Source organism: Apaloderma vittatum, unplaced genomic scaffold, assembly GCF_000703405.1.
Source record: "Apaloderma vittatum isolate BGI_N311 unplaced genomic scaffold, ASM70340v1 scaffold14787, whole genome shotgun sequence".
In the NCBI taxonomy this organism is placed as follows: Eukaryota; Metazoa; Chordata; class Aves; order Trogoniformes; family Trogonidae; genus Apaloderma; species Apaloderma vittatum.
In genome coordinates this window covers 19,172-41,020 of record NW_009726863.1, presented here as the reverse complement: position 1 = coordinate 41,020, position 21,849 = coordinate 19,172, and the positions used below count along the sequence as shown (strand labels likewise).

The 21,849-nt window shown below is 50.0% G+C and overlaps 1 protein-coding gene across 1 annotated transcript in view; it reads left to right on the top strand.

Annotated features, from left to right (window-relative positions):
* DIS3L2 (DIS3 like 3'-5' exoribonuclease 2) overlaps nt 1-21,849 on the top strand; it is a gene marked incomplete at its 5' end in the record, with an annotated part of 97,230 nt that overhangs the window by 64,602 nt on the left and 10,779 nt on the right. The window contains one exon of the mRNA XM_009873462.1: nt 21,504-21,687. Within this exon, the coding sequence (XP_009871764.1) occupies nt 21,504-21,687 (184 nt within the window). The remainder of the gene's footprint in view (nt 1-21,503; nt 21,688-21,849) is intronic.

Here is a 21,849-nt window from a genome sequence, read left to right as displayed (position 1 = left end):
ATAATTGTCATTCCACAAGAGGCACCTCTCAATTTGACTTCGAACCTAAGTCTCTGGATTGATTTTGTCTTGAGGAAGGCACGCCCCTGACCTGAGATCTGGCTAGAAAATCCCCAGGCCCACTAGCTGTCCTTGTCCCAGTATGATTTCTGCTTTTTCATAACAGATATGGGAAAGGAGTCCTTGTTTTGGCTTAGTCTCTGTGTCCTTGAATGTATGGTCATGGTGCAGAGCAGCTTCTCTGCCAAGTAGAGGTTTTGCTGTCCGCCCTGTGACGTTACACTCAAGGAGCACTGGGACCAGTGGGCAAGTGCATGTGCCACCTTCTTTCCCTTCATTAGGATGTGCTTTAGGTACAGACTAACAGTGGGAAGTTGCGTGCAGCAGCAGATAGTGGACTAAGTTCAAAGATGATGAAGGGGATGCTGCATATGTTGTGCTGGCAGTATCGAAGGATGCTTTGCTTGGAGATAGACCTTCCAGTCCTGCTCGCCAGCCTGCTGTTTGATCTGCCTTTCTGCCTGGAGAGAGCAAGGGCTTTCAGTTTGCTGTGGGCAGGACCTCTACGGTATGTTCAGCACAAAGTACCTTCGTTCCCCAGGGGATCAGCACTGTAAGCTGGAGTAACAGGGTGGATTGTCAGCCAGCTGGGATTGCCCTCTTATAAAGAGCTACTGGCCGAAAGCTGAAGCATTCAGACTAGAAATAAAGCACACGTTTGAAAGGCAAGAGAGATTAACCACTGGCAAAACGTCCCAAGAGCAGACCAGGGAATTTTCAAGGACATAGGCACTTCTGGAAGGTGTTTTAGACACTACAAGTCGGTAGATTTAATAGAGCAGTAGCTACCTGAAGACCTCCAGGCACTGGAGGTCAGCTGCTGGAATAATGCTCCCAGTCGTAGATTCCTGGCACGCTGTTCTGTGTTAATGTAAAGGATTGACTTTGCACTGACACCACTCACTCCTTTGCAAAGGTGGATTTTACTGGTTACTGGACAGGGCATTTGCTTTGAGTCTTGCCCTCTCTCCCTGTACTCTGCTGATCTGGGCATTCAGTGTACATTTATTGTTTAGATTATATCCTCACAAATCAGAGGGTGAGAGTGGAAGCATCACTCCTTACCCCCTCCTAACCAGCACAGGTGAGCAGTTCTACTCTTCCAGCTACTGACTTGCTTTGCTCTGGGTCCTGCTGCTTTTTCATTGTTTTGTCAACAGTTCAGAGCAGCTAAAACAGTCTGGCAGTGGACTTTGTTCCCTCCACACCTCCCTGCTTCTTCTCCATCAAAAAAAGGAGCTTCAAAATCACAAGCATGTTTTGTGTGCTCAGCTCCTTGCTGCGTCAAGGTCACCCTGAGTGGGGCTCCCGTTACACCTTAGCACTCTCACCTCTTTCAATTTGCCGTGTATTAGTCAATCTAGAGCCTAATGGATTTGTGACCTGACTTTGCCTGTATCGTCTGAGACGTTCCCAGCAATGTAAGAGGATTTGGGCACAACTTCCTTTCAAGTTAATGGAAAGATCTTGCTTGGAAAGAACCTGCTTGAGTATCTGAGTGTACTTTGCATTAATGTGTCCATTAATTTTAATGGGAGATGGTTCTAAATTCCTCAGATCAGCTTTGAACATCTTAAATTTTGTGTCCTTCACCTGCCTCATCTAAAATGGGGCTGACGAGCAGCATCATTATTGGCCAAGATGTCCTGCAAGTTTTTCTGCCCTTCTGCAAATGTCCTGTACTCTGGTGACCCCCACTGCACCCCTCCCCAGCTCACCACACGTGGGGCAGGAGGTCCAGAGTCAGCTCCCTTCTCAGAGGCTGTCCCTTGCATGGTCTCTGACAAGACACATCATCTGTCTCTGCTGCACTGTCATCTGTAAAGCAGAAAATAGCAAGAGTCCTCTGGAGCTTTTTTATTTGCATTTATAAAGCACTTTGCAATCATCAAACAGGAAGGAATAGAGGAAAGTGAACTTTCATCGTTGCCACTCAAGTCTCTGCGGCCTTGGGTACGACCTCCTGGCACACGCTGTTTGGCTGGTACAGGCGGGTCTGCCTGGCTGCGCGCAGTGCAGAGCCCAGCCTGGGTTTTAGCCTGGGTAAGATCTGCTCTGGCTTTACTGCTTCTGAGGGGCTGTCCCCCTCTTGGCACTGGCCTCTTGAGCTGAGCAACTCGGTATCCCCCACTTCCCCTCCCTCTCTCCTTGATCTCTGCCCTCCTGCTCCTCCCTTAGCTTTGCTTGAACACAGCAGCAGTGAACTGTTATTGAGCATCTCTCACTGATCGGATCCCTGCTCGCTCCTGCCTGGTTCAGTAGAGCTCTTGCCTCCTTCTGGGCTGCCGGTAGATATTTCTTTCCAGCTGAGCTGAGCCACGACTGACATCCCCACTGCTCATCACATCCCCCATCCCCCTGGTGAAAGCCGCTCTTGTACATGTTGCATCTCTGGCATAATCTCGTTTTGCTCAGACAGTCCGGCTTAAACAGCCTGATGTAGTAAAAGGTTTGATGCAAACCGTGCTCATCTCAACATAATCAGGTTAGTGAGTAGACCTGTGTAGTTGTCCTGACAGACAAGAAAAGCCCCGCTGGAAGTACCCCTGGGAAGGACCTTGTGGTCAAACAGGGCCTAGAGAGGTGGAGAGGCAGCTCTGTGGCAGTCAGACAGGGCACCTGTTGGAGAAATCGTCTTATTAATGAGCTTCTCATGCTTCATTTAAGCTCAGTGCTCCTTTGCAGTCCTCGTGCCAGACAGGCACCGTCTGGTGTGATGCCACTTGCCTGGTGACGCGGGGCTGGGCACAAGTGTCCAGGTTACAGGGGAGCAGGCAAGGTCCCTCATGCTCAAAGAGATCTGGTGTGACTTGTTTGCAGCCTAAAGCAGGAGAGGCTGGGAGCAGGCTGCCCATGCTTGCACGCTTGCTTCCAGCTGGGCCAGCCCGGGGTCAGTTCCAGCCCCCAACGATTAGCGAGACAGATTAAATCTAGATTGATCTGTCTACTTTGGCAGAGTGAGCCGATTCCAGCAAGAAATTCTCCTTTCCCTCTGTCACCCTGTTAAAAGGAAGGAGACCTTGTCAGATTTCTGGATAAATGGGATGTACAGGGCAAGGTAGAAATAAATGTTGTGCTAATGCGTAGGAAGAATCATTAGGACAGGAAAAATATCATCGATGTGGCCAGGCTGCAGCTGATCTGCATCACTGCGTTGAAATTCTGCCTCATGGTACAGCTCCCACAAAAGGCAGAATTCAACGAGAGCTCTGCTATTTATTGCACATTTGTGGCATGTTGCAGGAGAGTGCAGAGAGGCAGAATCTGGTTCAGAGCAGGAGCTTTCGGCACCGTTAACAGCCTGGACCAGGACAATGATGTTTGCTGCAGGGAATTGCCTCCTGGTGCAGTTTTCTGACAGATCTTCACAGTCCTCATCCCCACTGAGAGAAAATTGAGGTTGCAGGCGCGGAGGAGAAGAGACGTGTTGTTCCAGTGAATGCAGAGAAGCAGGAGTATGGCGCTGAGCTCTGCACTGGGGTTTATGGGTCACTTTGGGCATGAGTTTTCGAGAGGGTGAATGGGACAGTGAAGAGCAGGGGATCGGTCCCTGGTCAAAGCCAGTGTAGGAAGATCAAACACTTGCTTCATGCTGTGTAAAACCAGCCATTCCCAGGCTCCACAGCCAAAATAAGACACTAACATGTGCTGGCCTGCCCTCTCAGCCACGTCTTCGTGCTGTACTGCAATCAACACGGACAGCAAAGAAACTGGAAAATTGAGCAGGTAATTTCAAGGAGGGTAGTTAACCCAGAAGGGTGCACTGCTCCGGTTCACGGCAGGGCTCCAGAAGCCGTTATGCCCATGCAGCCAAGGTGGGGACCTTTGCAACTGGAACAATCTCTCTTTTACCCAGAGTGCTCAATTTTTCAAGGACATAATGGAAAGCGGCCTGAGGAGTAAGACAGGGCATAGCAGCACGAGTCTGGCTTTGCACCACTGCAGGCAGCAGCATGCAGGCTTGCAGAAATAAACTTGCAAGCTGCCTGGCTCCTCCGGAAGGCAGAGACAGACAAAGGATGCTTGTCCTGAGACCCGTGGTAGGTGCAACCATCCCTGAACTCCCAAAGGTGCAAAGAGATGCTCTCTTAGCTGGCAGAGCAGTTTGGCTTTTGCCTGCACAGTGCCAGCGTGAGAGCCACTGCTTGTAGTTGACAGCTCAGCTATTGTTGCAAAGTATGATTTAATGGCAAGACTTGATTACTACATGCAAATGTAGCTGCTGGGGGACTATCTCAGAGGTTTGTGGAGATTAGCTGTTAAATTGGCCAGTGCAAAAACATTATTAAGCAGAGAACATAATTACTCATCTTGTGCTTCTGTAGTGTGTAGAAGAGACAGATTTGTTTAAAAGCCAGCAAATCCTATATAGAGACAAGACTTGTGTAAATGCCACATCATGTACTACTGTATGTTGCAGCATATTTTATTAGAGGAGCAATACTTAATAACATTTGGGAACTTGTGGAAGGAATCCATTATATTATATTATTCTGCATCATAAAAGCAAACCTAATGCCTAGTCTGTGCAAAGGCTGTGCAGATATTGAAACATCTCCTTTTGGTGGTGGTTGATTGCTTTTATGGAGATTGTATCATATGGATATAAACAAATCCAGCTCTTGATATGAAATCTGGGAGCAGGGCTTTAGACTCGCGCATCTATCTCCTATCCGTGCGCATTCCCTCTGAAATGCATCAAGGTTCCCATTAACACCTTAAATGCGGAAAGTAGGATTAAAGTGAGACTGTCAGCACATACAAAATGAACACCTAGATGGGGGCCTGCTGTTGTTTTTCCCTTTCAGTCCTAGGGTAGTCTATAATAAAAAATTCTGTTGTGTGCAAGGATGTGGGGGAAGGATTGAGGTGTGGGGGAGCTTGTTCGTGCTGCAGACCTGGGTTTTGGAGCAGGTTGTGGTTCAGGAGTTTCCTCCTGCCCTTTGGCTCTCAGAAGCACAGGCTGGGCTTGCAGGGAGCGGTGCAGTGGCAGCTAGAGGACTGAAGTCGGATTTAAAAGTGCATTTGGCCTGTCAAAGCCCCAGACAATTTCAGGAAAATCTTTAATGGAGGAGTCAGGAGGGCTGAATTTGAGGAACAGCTTGTTCATAACGGGGCGTAGTTCCTGCGGTCACAAGTGCTGGTGGGGGAGCAGGGTGATGCTGCTCACCCCTGATTCGTGTCACTGGGGGCTTTGCTTGCCTAAGCAGGAGGAAGTATCCTCCCAAGCCTAAGTAGAGGAGATAAAGACTTCAAGGGTTTTTGATGGAAAACTCCTTGCCATCCTTTTGTTGCAGCTCAAGAGCATTTGTACACCAGTAATTGCTCCCCAGGCTGGTTCCTGTGTGACTCAGAGCTCAATGTGGAGCTGCTGACGGCTGCTGCTGTGTGAACCTCAGTATCCTGGCACAGTATGTCCCAATCACTCCTAAATTTGAATTTGCAGCCAGTCCTCCTTCTTCCTTTATGAAGTACGTGTCTATGCACACACAGACACACTGCCTTGCTCCTTACCTGATGAATATTAAGACGAGAGGCATTGGGCTCAAGTTGCACCAGGGGAGGTTTAGATTGATTATTGGGAAAAAATTCTTTACTTGAAAGAGCGATGAGGCTTTGGAACAGGCTGCCCAGGGAAGTGGTGGAGTCACCATCCCTGGAGTGTTCAAAAAACGTGTAGATATGGCACTTCAGGATATAGTTTAGTAGTCATGGTAGTGTTGGGTTGATGGTTGGACTAAATGATCATAGAGATCTTTTGCAACCTTAATGATTCTATTCTATTTTGACAGTCTATTTGCCATAGCTGTTCCTATCAGCTGTTCTGGGCGGTGGAGGTTTGCAAATGCCTGTGGCTGGGCTTGTGACTGGGCTTGTTTTTGGCTCAGAGCCATGAAGCACCTGAAACCCAGGACAGGTGCTCCCCAGCATCTCCTGGTGCGACTGTGGGGCAGCCGGGGAGAGCTCTAGCTGCACCCAGCAGCAGCATCTCCCTCTTTTAGTTACTCAGTGCCAAAGGGTAATCCTTAAAAATACCTGTGAGCGATTTGCAAGCCGCAGGTATCAGAGGGGGCAGCTCTGCAAAGGTCTTGTGTCACCAGGGAAGGGAGAATGACACTTCTTGTCATCACCGACCACGACGGGATGGAGCCTGCAGCCAGGGGCTGGGAGCAAGTGGGAGCAGGGGCTGGGTCTTGACGGGCAAGACCAGCTGAGGATTGGCCCCGTCGTTGGCAGAGGAGAAGGAAGGGACACGGGGCAGCATGGGCGGAAGAGCCGAGCTAGTCATCATAGAATCATAGAATGGCATAGGCTGGAAGGGACCTTAGAGATCCGTGGCCTCGGTGTTGGTCCTTGTTGTCAGCACTGCGCTCAAACCACTGAGCTAACCAGCCCCCTAAGTCCATGCTTAGTTCCTAGAGAGGCACATCTCAGTTACAGCTGGTCTTTTAGAATGAGCTTTGATAGTTTGTAATGAAGCCAAGCAGTGGGAGAAACCACACAGCAATATTTCATAATAATTTTGCCTCAATTCAATGAGGGCTGGTTGTATTCAAGTTGTCCGCATCACCCTAACACCACCACATGCACGCTTTCAGGCTACATATCCCGTGGCTGGTGCTGATAAATGCAATAAACTTCAAGTGGTGGTGGAGTTACAGCAGGCATCTCTCGTAACCAGAGAGGAGGCAGAAGTGATGTATTCCTCCGTTAAGCTTCGCTTCTTCTGTGTGTATGACTTGGTTGTACAACAGATCTGTCTGTTGAATGTCTGTTAACCTGTTCTCTGAGTCTGGAGTACAAGAAGCCATTTGTGTGGTCCTTTCCTCTGGCAGCAGTGGTGCTGCCTGTGGGAAATGCCCTTAGCTGCAAATTACAGGGCTACAGGAGGAGTTGCAGTAGCTCTTGCTTCCATGAATGACAGAGTTTCATTGCACTGAGCTGAACAGCACAGTTTGAGGCAGGACCCATTCCTGACTGGTCCTAAGCAGCCACTGCTGCTCTGAAAACCTGGGCTCAAATAAGGTTGTGATAATTAATAGATGTTAAAGTGCTCCTTCAGCCTGTGAGCTGGTTGGAAATGGAAAAGAAGAACCTGTCACAATTGTGACTGGCTCTAAACTGCTGTCAGGCTCTCCTCCTTCCCTTCCCCTGCCCCAAGTGGAAAATTGTACTGGAAAGCAGCAGTGAGAGCACTTAAATCTTTCCACAGTTCATTTTGAGCTCCTTTTCTTCTTCCCAGCCATTCCCAGGCCAGTTCGGGGCGCGGATGGGAGGCTGTGTCTCTGGCTGAAACTTGCAGGATGTTAAATAACAATGGGAGAGTGGCTTTCAAAAAGGGTATAATGTGCCTGGATTGCACGTACCATAAACTGTGTTTCCCATGCTTTGACATTCAGCCCATCCGTGCAGTGCTCCTGAACTGCCTTTCAGTATGGGATCTGTCTTGGTGTGTTACAGAGCAAGTTCAGGCTGAAATGGGTTTGGTACCTCTCCTGCTGCGGAGGGACTTGCTCCCACTAGCATTCACAGAAGTTGCTGGTGTCTGTGGTATCTGGACAGCAGTAAGTGAGCATGAGAAATGTGGGCCAACACAGAACCTGTGGTGGGTTACCAGGTTCATGTAATCCCTGTCCCTTCCCAGATACTGGGATTGTCTGAACTAGTGTGTGTGTCCTTTCTCTTAACACTTCTTGGCACAGTCATGTTCCTGCTGCAGGCAACGATTCAGAGTGGTTTTGTCCCTGCTGAAACTGGTCAGTGAAGGGTGTCCGATGGAGCTTCACTGGCCTTCTTTCTGACGGGCTGGATTTAACAGATTGATCAGCTGGAGGAAGCTCCCAAAGCTTTTACTCTGGTGTTATTGAACAACTCCTGGCAGAGAGCTGTACAGGTGTTTTGGGGTCGGATCTCAGGAAGGACATGGCAGTGCATTTGTTTTCCCCTGATAACCTCAGTGTGTTCCCACCTGTGTGACTTAGAGCATCAGGGACCTACTGCGAGGCAGCAGTCACCGTGACCACTCGCTCTTCTCCTGTCTCACAGTGTTTTCAGAGTCTGGGAAGGACAAGAAAGCTGTCTGCTCAGCCTGAGCTTGGAGCTTGCAGTGCACCCCAGCCACATGGGCTGTTTCAGGCTGTCAGTCTCAGATTTGCAAATGGTTGACCCATCATGTGAATCTAGTGGCCAAACAAAGGTCTAGGTCATTCACATTTGACTGCTGAGTATGAAGGCAGGACAAACTGGATTGCCTGGAAGGAGTATGACTGGTTGGGGTCCAACCACCATAAGAGATCCAACCACTGAGGTCCTTCTGTGCCAGGGCTGGAGCCACCGTTGTGCTTCCAACAGCAGAGTCCTTGCAGATGGTGACTTCTTCTGGTGATTCCGGATGGGGACCAATAGATTTGGGCACTGGTGAAGTGGGTGGGCATTGCTGTCCAATCCAGGATGGTGATTTGGAAACAAAGGGCAGATTTAATGTTGTGCTTCCTTCTTCTAAATATTCAGAACTATGCTGTTCATTCAAGAGTTAAGCAGTCTGAGAGATGCAGCACCCAGAGCCAGGTATCTGTCAGGCCTGGACTGGAGTCTCACCAAAATATGAGGATATATGATTTTATTTCTGTTTTGTCATTTGGAGATAACTGTTCAACGTCTGTAGGACAAGAAGGCTCCGGGGCATCTTAGGATATCCCCCGTGCTCCAAGAGAGGTTATTGTTTTGGCTTTCCAACACTCATATGAAAAGGCAAGAACTGATGCCTGTAATGCTCTTTTTCCAAGGTTTAAAATGCACTGCCAAGGCTCTGCAAGATGACAGTGTTGCAAATCTTATCATGATCCAGCGCTGAGATCTATTGGTTTCAGCAGCACAAATGTGCTGACAGATCTGTGTGTCTGCTTTTGGGTGATGGTAGATTTTTTTAAGGAGGCTGGTCTGTGCTGCTGAGCTCTGTTTGTAGCTTAAGTTCAGAGCCCTGGGAGGTAACGCTGCAAGAGTTCTTCATCACACTTGGGTCTTCATTTTAACCAAACTTTCACTGACCTAGTAGAACTCTGGCCCAAAGGAGCAGTTTTGGGGTATCATGGTGGATTTAGCTTTGGTTCCTCTGCTTTTAGAGGCAGCTAAGGCACCCGTAAAAGTCAGTGGAGCAGGAATAACCAGGTTAGCTTGTTGGCTGTTACAGCCAGGGACTGAGACATTTCCTACCTTCAGCCAGCTGCATGTGAGGTTTTGCAGACCTCAGTGTGGACAGAGCTTGTTCTCTCTTTTATACAATCTCACGTGATGTGAAACTAAGTCCTTTCTTACTAGTCCAGCTCTGGTGGGTTGTCACATCCGTCTGTGGGCTTTAAGGATATGATTCTTCCTTGCTTACAGCAATAGATCCCGTGCCACCCATCCTTACCTGTTAGGGTCTCATTGAAACTACCTCAGCTGTCCTCATCTACTGCCTGTCTGTAAGTAGCTCCAGCGGGAGATAAACAGCCCCATGACCACAACCCTGCACCCTCTGACAGCAATCGTGCCTTTCAGCACCCACTCCCGTGGCCACTTGTCTTTCTCCGTTGTGTAGGATGTTTAGCCATTTCTCCTCAATCCCATTGCGTAAATGAGGCTAATTTCAGCCTGCCGTGATGTGTGGGCTTGCTGGAACGTGACTATAAATCCAGGCCTGAACATTTTCTTGTAATGGACGGGGTGGTGAAATTGCATTGCTGCCTTTAACCTCAGGCTGTCCTTAGACCAAGCCAGACTCTTCACCACCCCTGCGCCAGTAAATCAAATAGCTTTTGAATCGATAAACATAAAAGTCAAGAGAGAGAAGTTACAGATGGAAAAGACCTATTGTACCTTGAGTCTGTCCCGCTGCAGAGGGGGTAAGACACTTTCAGGAATTTATGGCAGAGCTCCAAGCCTGCCCGCTGAGGCCAGGCGGGGTGAGAGTTGTGCCTGGGGAGATTTTGGGTGGGGGGAGACTGCCGAAATTTCCTGCAGCTTTTCCATCCTGCTCATCTCTGCACTTCATTCCCTTGGCTTTGTTTTTGGGAAAGGAAACTTGTTGATTGTATATTCAACAAACCCGATATATTCATTCTCCTGCTCATTGTTTTTCACTCAAGGCTGTGCCTAACTTTTCTTTAGAAGCATGTTTTTCTCACCTAATATTTAGTTTAAGGTTGTAGGAGCTGGATGTAAAACCTTCTGGGATGTTTTAATCTGCCAAGAGGCTGCTTGAAAACAGAAGTTATCCAGAGTATTTCGGTAGTCCCTGTTTAGAAAACATCACCCCCAAATCCTGTATTGCCCATTTCCTTTTCATCTCCGTGACAACTTTTAATGGCTATCTTAACCCCGACCTGCCCCGATCTTTCGGTGTCCCCCATACCTTGCTTCCCTCCCCCTTGGGTTTCCATGTCTTTGAAAGCGCTGGTAACCAGAAGGTTCATGTGTTGTGCTTCGCAGTCATCTCAGACCAAGAATAATACAGCTGGCGCCAGCTGGATACCTCGCTCCATATTGATACAACTATTCCCTTTAACCTGCCCACACTCAGTGCTACAACTGCAAATCTGAGGTTGAACGGGAGCGGTGATGGACAGTGCTGTGAGCCCTGCTCCACGGCCCTGCCTGGAAAGCAGCACCCCCAGCAGAGAATCCCACCGCCAGGGAGAAGCTGCCTTTGGGTGTTGTCTGCTGGGTACCTTGCTAAGTTGAACGTGTTTTCCTGACATGGATCTTCTCAGAGCCAGTGGTCCTGGTGGTCGCTCTGATTCCCTTGATCTGCAGCCAGTTTCTCCTGAGCAGTCCTCGTCTGGCAAGGCCCTTGCTGAAGGCTGGCCAGTCTGGGTGTTTGCTTCCCCTGGAGGTCTCTTCCTATGAGCCCAAACAACAATTACAAAGGTGGTTAAGAACTGGAGCAAGGACCCAGAGGGGCTGTGAAATAGTTGACCTTGGAGATTGCTAGAACTGAACTGGAAAAAGCCAACCTGATCCAACGTTGAAGTTATCCTGCATCGAGCAGGAGGTTGGACCAGAGACCTGCAGCAAAAGAGGGCATTACTTAGCAAGTCACTGCCTGACTTTCGCTTCATGAGTGTTGGGGGGTACACATGTTGTGCCACCACTGCCTCTGGCTGCCGGATTATTTTCCATGGTTTTGGTCTTTTCAGCTTTTTTGTTGGCTAGCTTTTGTTGTGTCATCTCTTCGTGAGCTTTTGCAGGCTCCTGCTTGTTTGTCTCTGGGTCACATCGTGGTTGGCAGATGGATGCTGGCCCCAGTTGTTGGCCATCTCAGGGTATGCTTCCAGTCTGGGATGTTCATCCCTTCTTTGTTTTCCCCTTGTCTTCCAGTTTGTCTCCCACTCTGGAAGTAATCAACTCTTCAATGCAAGGTAAGCTGTGAAAAAGCAAAGCCAAAGACTGAAAGGAGAAACACACACAGGGTGTGAATGTCTCCTCGGCTGAAATGTCTGGGAGGGCATTCGCTGGTGGGGAACGTGGTACAGGAGAGCTGGTTCTAGCAGTCTGTGACTCCCTATGGCACTATCAGTTCTTTAGGTGATTAACTGTTTGTTTCTCCCTTACTGAAAACTTGTCTCAGATTAAACCACCAATAGAAAGCTCAGATTCTGGAGACATCCCAAGCATAGGTTAATATTTACAAGCTATCAGCTTCAGGTTTTATCTCCATCCCTTGCTAGCACAGAGATAAAATCCTTTTAGGAATCCCTTTTGATCTTTCTGGTTCATGACACGGCTTTAGTAAGACACTTTCCATATGAAACTGGCAAATATCTTAATGAAAATGTAAGTTTTTCTCCTCCTTTCAGAGACTAGTAACAGGTGAGGAGCCCCTACGTGTAAGGGGCCATGGCTTTATAGTGGAGCATAAGTGATGGACAGTATCTCTGCAGGGTACTCATGCTAGGAAATGTCAGAATGTTATTTCTGCCTCAGTGGCTTAAGATCATCTGTTTACCTAATGGACTTGCATTTGCATTTTGCAGGTGTTGTGTTAATATTAATGTGTTGTCTGAATTGTTAATATTCCTTCACTTCAATGTTACATTAATAAAGGCTGCAGGGGATGGAAAAAAAGACCTGGCTAATTAATTAAATGAGCAAAAAGCATCTTTAACTTTCTGTCGTGCTGCCCCTTGCCTCTACCTAATGGGTCCTGGTATTTCTGGTCAGCAGCCATGTAACAACACGCTGCTGTATGGAGCACTCGGCAATGGACTTGCTAATTTTTCTGACCCATAAATCACTCGTGTAAACTTTTAATAGCGAGGAAAAGTGTCTTTCATTCCTCCTTCCCCCTTTCGATGGGAAATGCAGCCCGATAACAGGCAGTGCTGGCCTGATGTGTGGGGCCGGAGACTTTCCCGTCAGGAGTGGGGCTGTCTGCATTTCTTCAGGAATTCTTTCCATTCCCCTCTTAGCTGGACTCTGGATGACATTAACATTATGTGTCTTGTCATAAGCTCTGCTCTCAGAGCCAGTGGTGTATGAGGCTGCACGTCTCAGGAATGTGGACTGCCAGCCTGGCTTTGGACGCTGGTTGTGAGGTGCCTCCCCTCTCCTCCGCACCGTCCCAGACCCACCATGGCCCTGGGCTTTTCTGACCGCCGGGAACTCCCGTGGGCTGCAGAAACCTGTCTCGAGTCCCTGCTCTGACCCTGGGCGGCTGGGCAGCACCCCTGCCTTGGGAGCGTTCCCAAAAGTAAGGTGCACCAGCCCAGGCAGTGATTGCTCTCATGAGACCCATTAGCTGAACACAGCATTGAGCTGTGTGTGTTAATGGTCACTGATTATCCCTCCCCTGCAGCTCTGCAGAGCAGGAGCAAGGCCCTGGCCATTATAGCTCCCTCTGAAAAAGAGGATTGCAGTGAGATGGTGGCTCACTGGGAAGACGAACTGGATCTGATACAGATCCATGGAAAGCAGGGCTGGGATTCCCAACCGTACAGACCCTGGAGCTAAACGCAGGGATTGCAAACCCTTTCCAGTGCTGCTTAGGCAGAGTGAAGGGGTTGTGTTTTGAAGTAGGGGTTTCGCGCAGCACCATCACTTTGGTGCTGACCTCCAGCACGAGTGGGGAGGTCCGGCCAGCAGCCGGGCAGCGCTGGACACTGGAGGCAGGGGGCTGCATGGGGGCTGTGCGCTCACACCGAGTGAGTGGCACTCTGCGGACCTCTCTGGTGCTCACAGAAAAAAAGGGATTTCTTGACCCAGGAAGGCCATTTCTGGAGGGAGATCGTCCTCTGTCTGCAGCGCTGAGAGAGTCCTTTGCCTCGTGTTCAAAAGTGTGATCATCCTGAGAAAATTGCGGAGAATGCTAGAGCTGGGTCTGAGGAAACCTGCTGAAGTTGTGCCTCTGTGTTCTTTGTGGGCCATCACGTGAGTGCAGGTCTAAACTTTCATCTTTGGCCCACAGCAGCTGAAGATGTTGTTTAGGCAGAGAAGGGAACTTCAGCTTCATGCCAGGAGCCTGAAGGTCATCACAGTTTGCATGAAAAGGAGCAGTCATATTAACGTTCAATGAAGAGGCACAGCCCACGGAAACTGCGTCCTCTGCCACACTTGCTCTTCAGTTCGAGGACGTCTCCTTTGCCGCTTGGATCAAGACTGGATGGAGGGTGCTGGAACAGGTGGCCGTCAATTTTATCCCTTCCATACGAACCACACATGAGGTTGAGGGGCTCCAGGCCAGGAAGGGAGCATTTGCCATCTGCTCAGCTGAGTACCAAGAGGTGCCGAAGGCTCTAGGATCATCCTCAGCGCCCTGATGTCTGGCCTGACGTCGTGTTACCAGGTTAAGTCAGCTCTTATATGTAACGGGGCTGAAAATGGCATTGATAATTTCAGAGGAACTTAAGCAAATGGTTGAGGTTTTTCTAGTGGTCTAAATCCCTGTGTGCAAACCCAGTACATCAGGCTTTAAGCAATTAATTCCTAATCATTCCAAATGCCTTCCGTAGCCCAGCTTTAATATTGAGAGCTTAAAACGGTTTTCCGCCGTACCGCAGTTAATTTGGATAAAGCAAAGAGAGTGGTCTCGTGGCATTTCCAGCCTCAAGGTGTGAGAGTGGCCAGTAAGTGCCATTTATATTCAGAAAACTCTCCCATGCATTTGTGTTGTAGGCATCTATAACTGAGAAGGCACCATAGCTAATAAAAAGGGCATTCATTATACCCCAGAAAGGGAGTTCATTAGAGGGAAAAGCCATTCTAGCTTAGTAAGAAATGAATCTAAAACTGCCTCAGAGCTGCTATTCTCATCAAGTTTCAGTGTTAACAGTTTTAACCAAGAGCTAATTGAGCAATCTCAGAAAGTGGAGTAATTCCATTACTCAGCTATGCTTTGTTCGAGGCTACCGCTAGCTACAAAAGGAGCACAAATGACTTTCGTTAAGCCAGGAGTGCCAGTGTTCTTACCTTTTGCTACTTTTTCTTTCAAAGAAAAAAAGTAGGGCTTTTGGTCTTTTGGCAACTGTCATTGGCAAAGGGAGCTCCACACCAACACTACAAGGCTCATATGTAACACTGGAATCCAATTCTTTGGATAACAGGGGATTTGATTTTTGTAACTTTTCAAGCAGCAGTGCTGTTCCAGAGTGCGTGGCTGAAGATGCTTCTGTTGGTTGGATAGGCAGAGTGTCACCAGTACACTGTTCCTGCAGGATTTTGCGTGGAAAAGAGCCATTGCAAGCACCAGTCCAGCTACTCACCAAAGAGCACGATTCTGTCATTGGCAGCACTCTCAGGAGATGCAGGATTAGTTAATGTTGCTTTTAGAAGAGCTTTTATAGAAACTTTGCAAGTTCCTTTGCTTCATGGAAGAGGTGTAATCAAAAATAAATGTACATGATCGAGAGGTGGCATCCCTGGCGGCAGGGAGGCTGGATTAAAATGATCTCTAAGGTCCCTTCCAGTTTAGGCCATTCTATGATTCTATGATTTAAAGAAAAGAAGAAAAAGTTGTACCACATCCAACAGCTTTGGACGTGTTGGAGAGAATTTGTTGGTTGAGCTGTGGTGCTGTTTCTGTACCGTTTTCCTTCAGCTGATACTGCTGCTGCTGTTGGACGTGCACAGGACTGATGGCAGCTTTTTGTGGAAGGTGACTTTCTCTTGGTGAATGCAACAGAATTTAGAGTCCCATTCCCGGGAGGTGACTGTAGATCTCCTGTTTGTTCTGAGATTGCGCTGGAGCAATAATCCCCTTCGAGCCAGCAGAGAGCGAGAGCTCTCAGCAATGTACTGCCCTTAGCAAAGGGACATATATCCATCAGTGTCTTTAGAGCCCTCTCAGACACACACACAGAGGTCAGGGCTTCCTTTTCTCAGCACTGGCCTCCCATGGCACTGTTTGGTTCAAACACAAACCAAGCGTGATGCTTTCAAAGCTGCCCTAACATAATGTGCAGATCACCTGGGGCCTTGGCTACTGGTTGAGGCACAAACCCATGCTGAGCTGGGATAGTAAATCCCTGGAGATGGGAAGGAGTTTGAACAGCAAAAACTTCGTTCCCTGTGCAGGAGGGAGCATGTGCTGTGAGGGGGAGACAAGATGGAAAGAAGCAGGTGGCATTTTGTAATGGGATCATAGAATCCTAGAATGGCCTAGGCTGGAAGGGACTTTAGATATCTTCTAGTCCAACCTCCCTGTCATGGGCAGGGACACCTCTCAACTAGATCAGGCTACTCAAGTCTCTGTCCAACCTGGCCTTGCACACCTCCAGGGAGGGGACATCCACAACGTCTCTGGGCAATTTATTCCAAAGTCTTGCCACCCTCGTACTGAAGAATTTCTTTCTAAGATCCAATCTAAATCTATTCTCCTTCAACTTAAACCGATTTCCCCTTCTCCTATTGGTGGACGCTTTTGTAAAAAGTCCCTCCCCAGCCTTCCTGTAGGTTCCCTTCAGGTGTTGAAAGGCAGCTGTTAGGTCCCCCCAGAGTCTTCTCTTCTCCAGGCTGAACAATCCCAGCTCCCTCAGCCTGTCCTCATTGCAGAGGTGCTCCAGCCTCCTCTGAACTCATTCCAACAAATCTATGTCCCTCTTATGGTGGGCACACCAGAACTGGATGCAGTGTAGGGGAAAGAAGTTTGGTAACCTTTTCAGAAATTATTTGGTCACATTTGGCTCAAGTCTGAGATGCCGGAAAAATGCTGGGATTTGCCTGGTGGCAGCTCACCCAACCGGAGGGACCACCATTGCCAGGGGGGCTCAGAGACGCCGGCTCAGGACAGTTCAGCTCTCTTGCTGTGGGAGCAGGTTTCCACAATGAGCTACACTTGAAGAAAGGACCAATTTCTCCAGCCTGTCAAAAGCCAAAAAAAAAACTGCCACGGGAGAGCTACGTGGTGCTATGGGTTTATCTCTGCATCAACACGTCAGCCTCGAGAACACTTCCAACACCTAGATACACCTAGTGGCTACATCTTGAAGGAGGGATGGAGGTGAAAAAGACAGTGTGGAGGAAGAGCCGTGCTCATCTGTTCAGCCCTACCTTGCCGTCATTTGTTCTGAAGCCAACGGGTCTGTTGCACTGGTGGAACAGCAGATGTTTTAGTGTCGCTTCGCTTTGACCAAGCTGCCTGCCTCCTTCCTGCACTTACTGGATTGCAGACAAAGTACTCCTTGTCTCTCCTTCGCAGCAAACCTTGCCTAGCTAATGTCATTTGTCAAGTTAATCAGGGAGAGTGGGCACTTCGAAGGCTGCTGTACAGCCTGGCCGCATTGCCATGGAGACATGCAGCTGAACAGGCGTTTTGCTTGCCCTGCTTTGCTCTGCAGAGATTCGGCATGAGAAGCTGGTATTTTATTTGCCATCAGCCAACCAACTTGCTAAGGATGTGAGTAGTTTTTCAAAGTTGCTATCAAGAGATTGGGAAGGGTCTATCTAGCATTTTAGTGAGCAAATGGTAATAGTGCTACTAAAGCAATTCCAGGGTCTGAATGCACAACTCCTCCTCCTCTGTCCCAGGGATGTTTGGCTCTGGTAGGAGGAGTTACAGCCCAGTAGCTTGGGTTTGGGGATGCCATTGAGATGTCATCACTCCTTTTCATTGGGATGGCTTCATGAGTAGCTGTTTGCGTATGGGATCCATGACCATCATTTAAGATACTTTGAAGAGCACTAAGTGTGCTGTTGAAGAGTATCTCAGGAGCCTGAGATCTCCCCAGCGGTTGGTGGGATTTAGGAGCTGACATGCCCTGATCACGTTTGAAACTCAGAGACAAGTGCTTTTGAAAACCATAAACTCAGGCTTACCTCTTGCATAAGGCAGGCTATAGAGTTTCACCCACTAACTCCTGCATCAAACCCGTAACTCATAAGCAAAATCTGGATATCGAAAGAGCCGGCAGAAGGTGCTTACGCATGTTACAGAGCTCGCAAGAGCTCCCTTGCCTCCATCTCACATGTGAACATGTTAAATGATGCATTGAACAGGTTTGGAAATGCTCCCTCCTGTAGTCCCGGTGAGCAGAACAGGAGGGACCTGCAGGCACCCAGGGAGGGGACAGCCACCTGCTAACCCCAGCCCTCCCCATGGGACAGCAGAGGAAACCTCGCATCAGCACAGAAAGGGCAAAAGTTCAGATCTGATTGTTTATGGGATTTTATGGAGCTGGGAGCCAAGGATAGCTCAGCTAATCCAGGGGAAACTGTACCAATGGCGTTAGAATGCGTTTCACATGGGATTCATTCAGTACGCGTTCACATGGACCAGTCTTTCTGTCTCCATTTTTTTAGCCATGAAATATTTTTCTTTGCACTCGTATCTGCCAGCCACACCGAGCCAAACTCTGAGCTAGGCTGTTTTAAGAAAAAAGAAAAAAACAAAAACCCTCTTGTCGTTTGACCTACCAACAAGATAGCAGGATTTCAGCGCGGCTCCCAGTAACACCAGTGCCAGGTACTGGTCTGGCCCCTGGCTGCTACCAGGCAGCCTCCACTCCCGCCTGCGGGCCCCCGCGCGGCCCCGGCGCTCCCTCCACTCCCGCCTGCCTCAGCATCCATTGCTTTTTTCCAAGCCATGGCGTAGTGCTGGCTGAGTCACAGCCCTGGTGCGGACAGCAGCTAAAAATGCCACTAGAAGGCCACAGCTTTGTTGTGACCTCCTACTCCTCAGTACCTGAAGCCTTGCCGGCTTCGTGGGCTGTCCTGGCCTCGGTTCGTCCTCCTGATTCTCCAGCGTCCCATGCATTCTCAGTGTGAGCCCCTCTTGGGAATATGGTTTTCCTTTTGGATGCAGTGGGACTGCCACGTTAAGCTGTTTGTTGCAGATCTTGGCTCCCTCCTCATGTCCTGAGCCACAGACCCTGTTGCTCTGCTGGAAGAGGTGACCTGGCTTAACTCTGGGCACAGGTGCCAGATCCTTCATTGTCCCCAGCCTGTTTCCTCTGACCCTGGCAGGATCTCACATGCTCTGGATTAGCCCAGCTGTGACCTATCCCTTCTGGAAGCTGCTTTCCTCTCACTGGGGACCAAATCCCGATGTTTGACACCCATCTCTTTAGAAGTTGTCATGGGACAGCCCCACACTCTCCCTTTCATGCTCATAGGGCTGCTGCAGTGGGGTGGGTATGGGTATGCAAGGATCCTCTGTCCCCGCAGAGTGTTTTGACATCAACCCATGGGGCATTGCAGCCTTCCCAGGGCACTGTGACTTGTTAACCTGAGCTGACACAAACCAACCCGTCGGGTCCTGGGCTTTCTCTTCTCCCCAGACGCAGGGCATTTTCTGACCCTGTCTGTGTTCTCTGCTCCTTAGAAGCCCAGACTGCAGCCACATCTCCCAAACCCTTGGGGAAAGCGAGCAAGGCGAGTAGCTTCTCAATCCTGAATATCTGAGGTCACATCCTGCACACCCTGTCACAGGTATGGAGCTGCAGGGTGCTTCCCAATAAGATTTTCCTGCCCATGCAGTCAGTTCAACCGTGTGCCGCATACCTCTTCGTGATGGGGGATGTCTCTGATGTTGTCTGGGGGGCTGATGCTCCGCATGTGAACATGTCGAAGGGGGAGAGGATGGGCTTTTGCAGGCAGGTACGTGATGTTAGTTTTCTTTTGAGTGTAAAAGCATCCCTGGCAGGAGGATGCTTAGGTATTAGCTTCAGTTCAGCACTACCTACAATGTCAGAATGATATCTCCAGGAAAATGTAAAAGCCCAGTCCCCAAAGTGGTAAAACGAAATGCAGGAGTTAATAATTGGGTGGAAATTGCATCCACTCTCCGTAGCACCACTGAAGGTAAGAGGTAAAGGCTTCACACTCCAGTGCTCAATGGGAGCAAGAATGGCAGGGGCTGCTCGTGCTCTTGCTCATGGCGCTCATCTCTACGACATGGGATAAGCACGTTGCGCCTGTCACAAAGGGGAGATGCTGCTCAGGGGTGTTTATTGCTTTGTCTTTAGAAATGGGTTTGTACATCACCCCATAGAGGCCACATTATGAGAGAGGCAGAGGTACTTCATGGCCAACCTTTACCCACGTGTGCATCTGTGTAACTGGGGGTGGTGATGGAAATGTCTCCTTTTTATTTACACCGAAGCCAGCAGGAAGGAGAGGCGCTGCCTTTCACAGCCCGTGCTGTTTGCTGTGCCTTGCTATGAGCTGGCTGGGGCAGAGAAGTCTTCCCGGGTATGAGCATGGGCTGGTGCAGCCTCGCACATGTCCTCAAGCCACCGCTCCCCATGTGCTGTCTGCAAGCACGGCAGCTGGGTGAGAGCTTGTTGCCCCTGCCGTGACCCACTGGGTGCTGCTCCCACCCCTGGGTGCTGCCCAGCCTGGGTGCCCAGAACCCTTGGGCCATGCTGTCCCACAGCCCCCCGTGCCGCTGGCCATAGAGGGACCGATGTTGCCATCTGCTGGCTTGGCTGCACAGGAGCAGCTGGAGTTTGGTTCAACCGTCTTGGAAGTCCTCCCTCACGAGTGGGTACTGATCCCGCTCCCACGCCACCGCCGGGCTGCCGGCGCATTGCCCACCCTCTGGCCCAGCCCATGGCCTTCTGGTAGCATCTGCCCATGGGCAGGTGGTTTAGGGGACAGGGTGGGTAACTCATTCCCACATGGGCTGTGCTGCTCCAAACCTGTTCCCGCGCTGCCTGTGCACGAGGGTGTCCCTCCTGCCCTCCCTTGGGGGTCAGCAGTGCTGGCCTCTGGCACGACACGCCCTGGGAGAACCCACAAGGCTCTTATTAAGGGAGCTCCTTCCCATTGAAGGTGAACATTTCCACTGCTGATTATCACCGTTAGGTGCTTATTTCTCCTCTGGGCTTGTCTTTATTTCCTTTCTATTTCAAGTTCTTGGCAAATACTCCCAGGCTGGGAATGTATCGCCGCTGTAGCAAGTACCCCAGAGGCACAGCACCCTGCACATCTCTCCTGGCCGGTCCCCACAGCAATGGCCAAGGCCAGGAGCTGCAGGGCCACCGGCTCCAGCTCTGGTCCCACAGCCAGCCCTGCAAAATTGCTGTTTTGCCCGCAGGAGCAACGGGACTGAGCTGGAGTAATCACTGACAGCTCGCTTGGGCATTGCTTGGAGGATGAGGTTACTTCCGTAAATCTATTATCTTTTTTGGCAATTAGCACCAGTTAGGAGCTCTGGGAATACATGCAGCAAATAGCAGAAAGCCCAGTTAAGTACATCTCTCTGCTTATCTAAGCCCAGTTAAACAAGTCTCCTGTGGCACAGCCCTGCAGCTGGTAGCTCAACCCATAAACGCTCCGAAGATGATCTCGAGCGCTGGGGTTGCTTTTCTTTGTGGCGAGATTTCCAGTCAACGCGTGTAAATTCAGAAGCAGAAGGGGTAGGGGCTCACCCCTGCCTGGGATAACCCCCACGGTCCACAGGTTGCATGGAGGAGCCCCGGGAGCTCTCGCATCGGCCGGATGCCGCCCCGCAGCGAGCCCTGCACGGGGTCACGCCATGTCCTGCTCCGGGTGGGAGCGCGGCGCAGGGCAGGGCTCGGTGGCTGGGCTTGACCACACATGTCGAGCTCGGGATGGGGAAGCGAGCAAGATACTGTTTTCTCTGGCCCAGGAAGACAGCGACGTGTGTTTGTTTTCCATGCTATCTCTTGCACAGCGTTTGTTTTGCTTGTCGAGCGTTTCAGGAGATAAAATGACCTAAAGGGAGATTATTTTATCCTAATTTAAGCTGTCAATTTATCACTGACTTCTGCTTGTCTGCACCAGCAGGACCGCTTGCTCTGAGTCCCCGGGGAAACCTTAGCTAGAAAGTGAGAATTTGGGGGGAGATTTGCTGCAGTCTCACATCTAATTTGTGCTTAAAACAGCAACTACAAGCTGCTCCTTCAGCCCCCCGGGTCATATTAGTTCCCATCACTGTGGGCTGGCTTGGCTTCCCAGGGGACTCCCCTCTCTAACTGGGGGCCGGGGTTGTTTTTCTCGTGCTGCAGGTTGGTGGAAGAGTTCATGCTGCTCGCGAACATGGCCGTGGCCCACCAGATCTACCGCTCCTTCCCCGAGCAGGCCCTGCTTCGCCGCCACCCCCCGCCCCAAACCAAGCTGCTGAAAGACCTCATGGAGTTTTGCAGCCAAGTCGGCCTCAACATTGACTTCAGCAGCGCGGGGACCCTGCACGTGAGTGCGCTGGCCCGCCAGGGAGCGGAGCTGTGGGCAAGGAGAGTGGGCAGCTACAGGATGGTGTGGTTTGGGTTGGATCTCAGGCAGCCCTTCCTCACAGAGAGGGTGCTCAGGCACGGGGATGCACTGCCCAGGGAAGGGGGGCAGTCACCCTCCCTG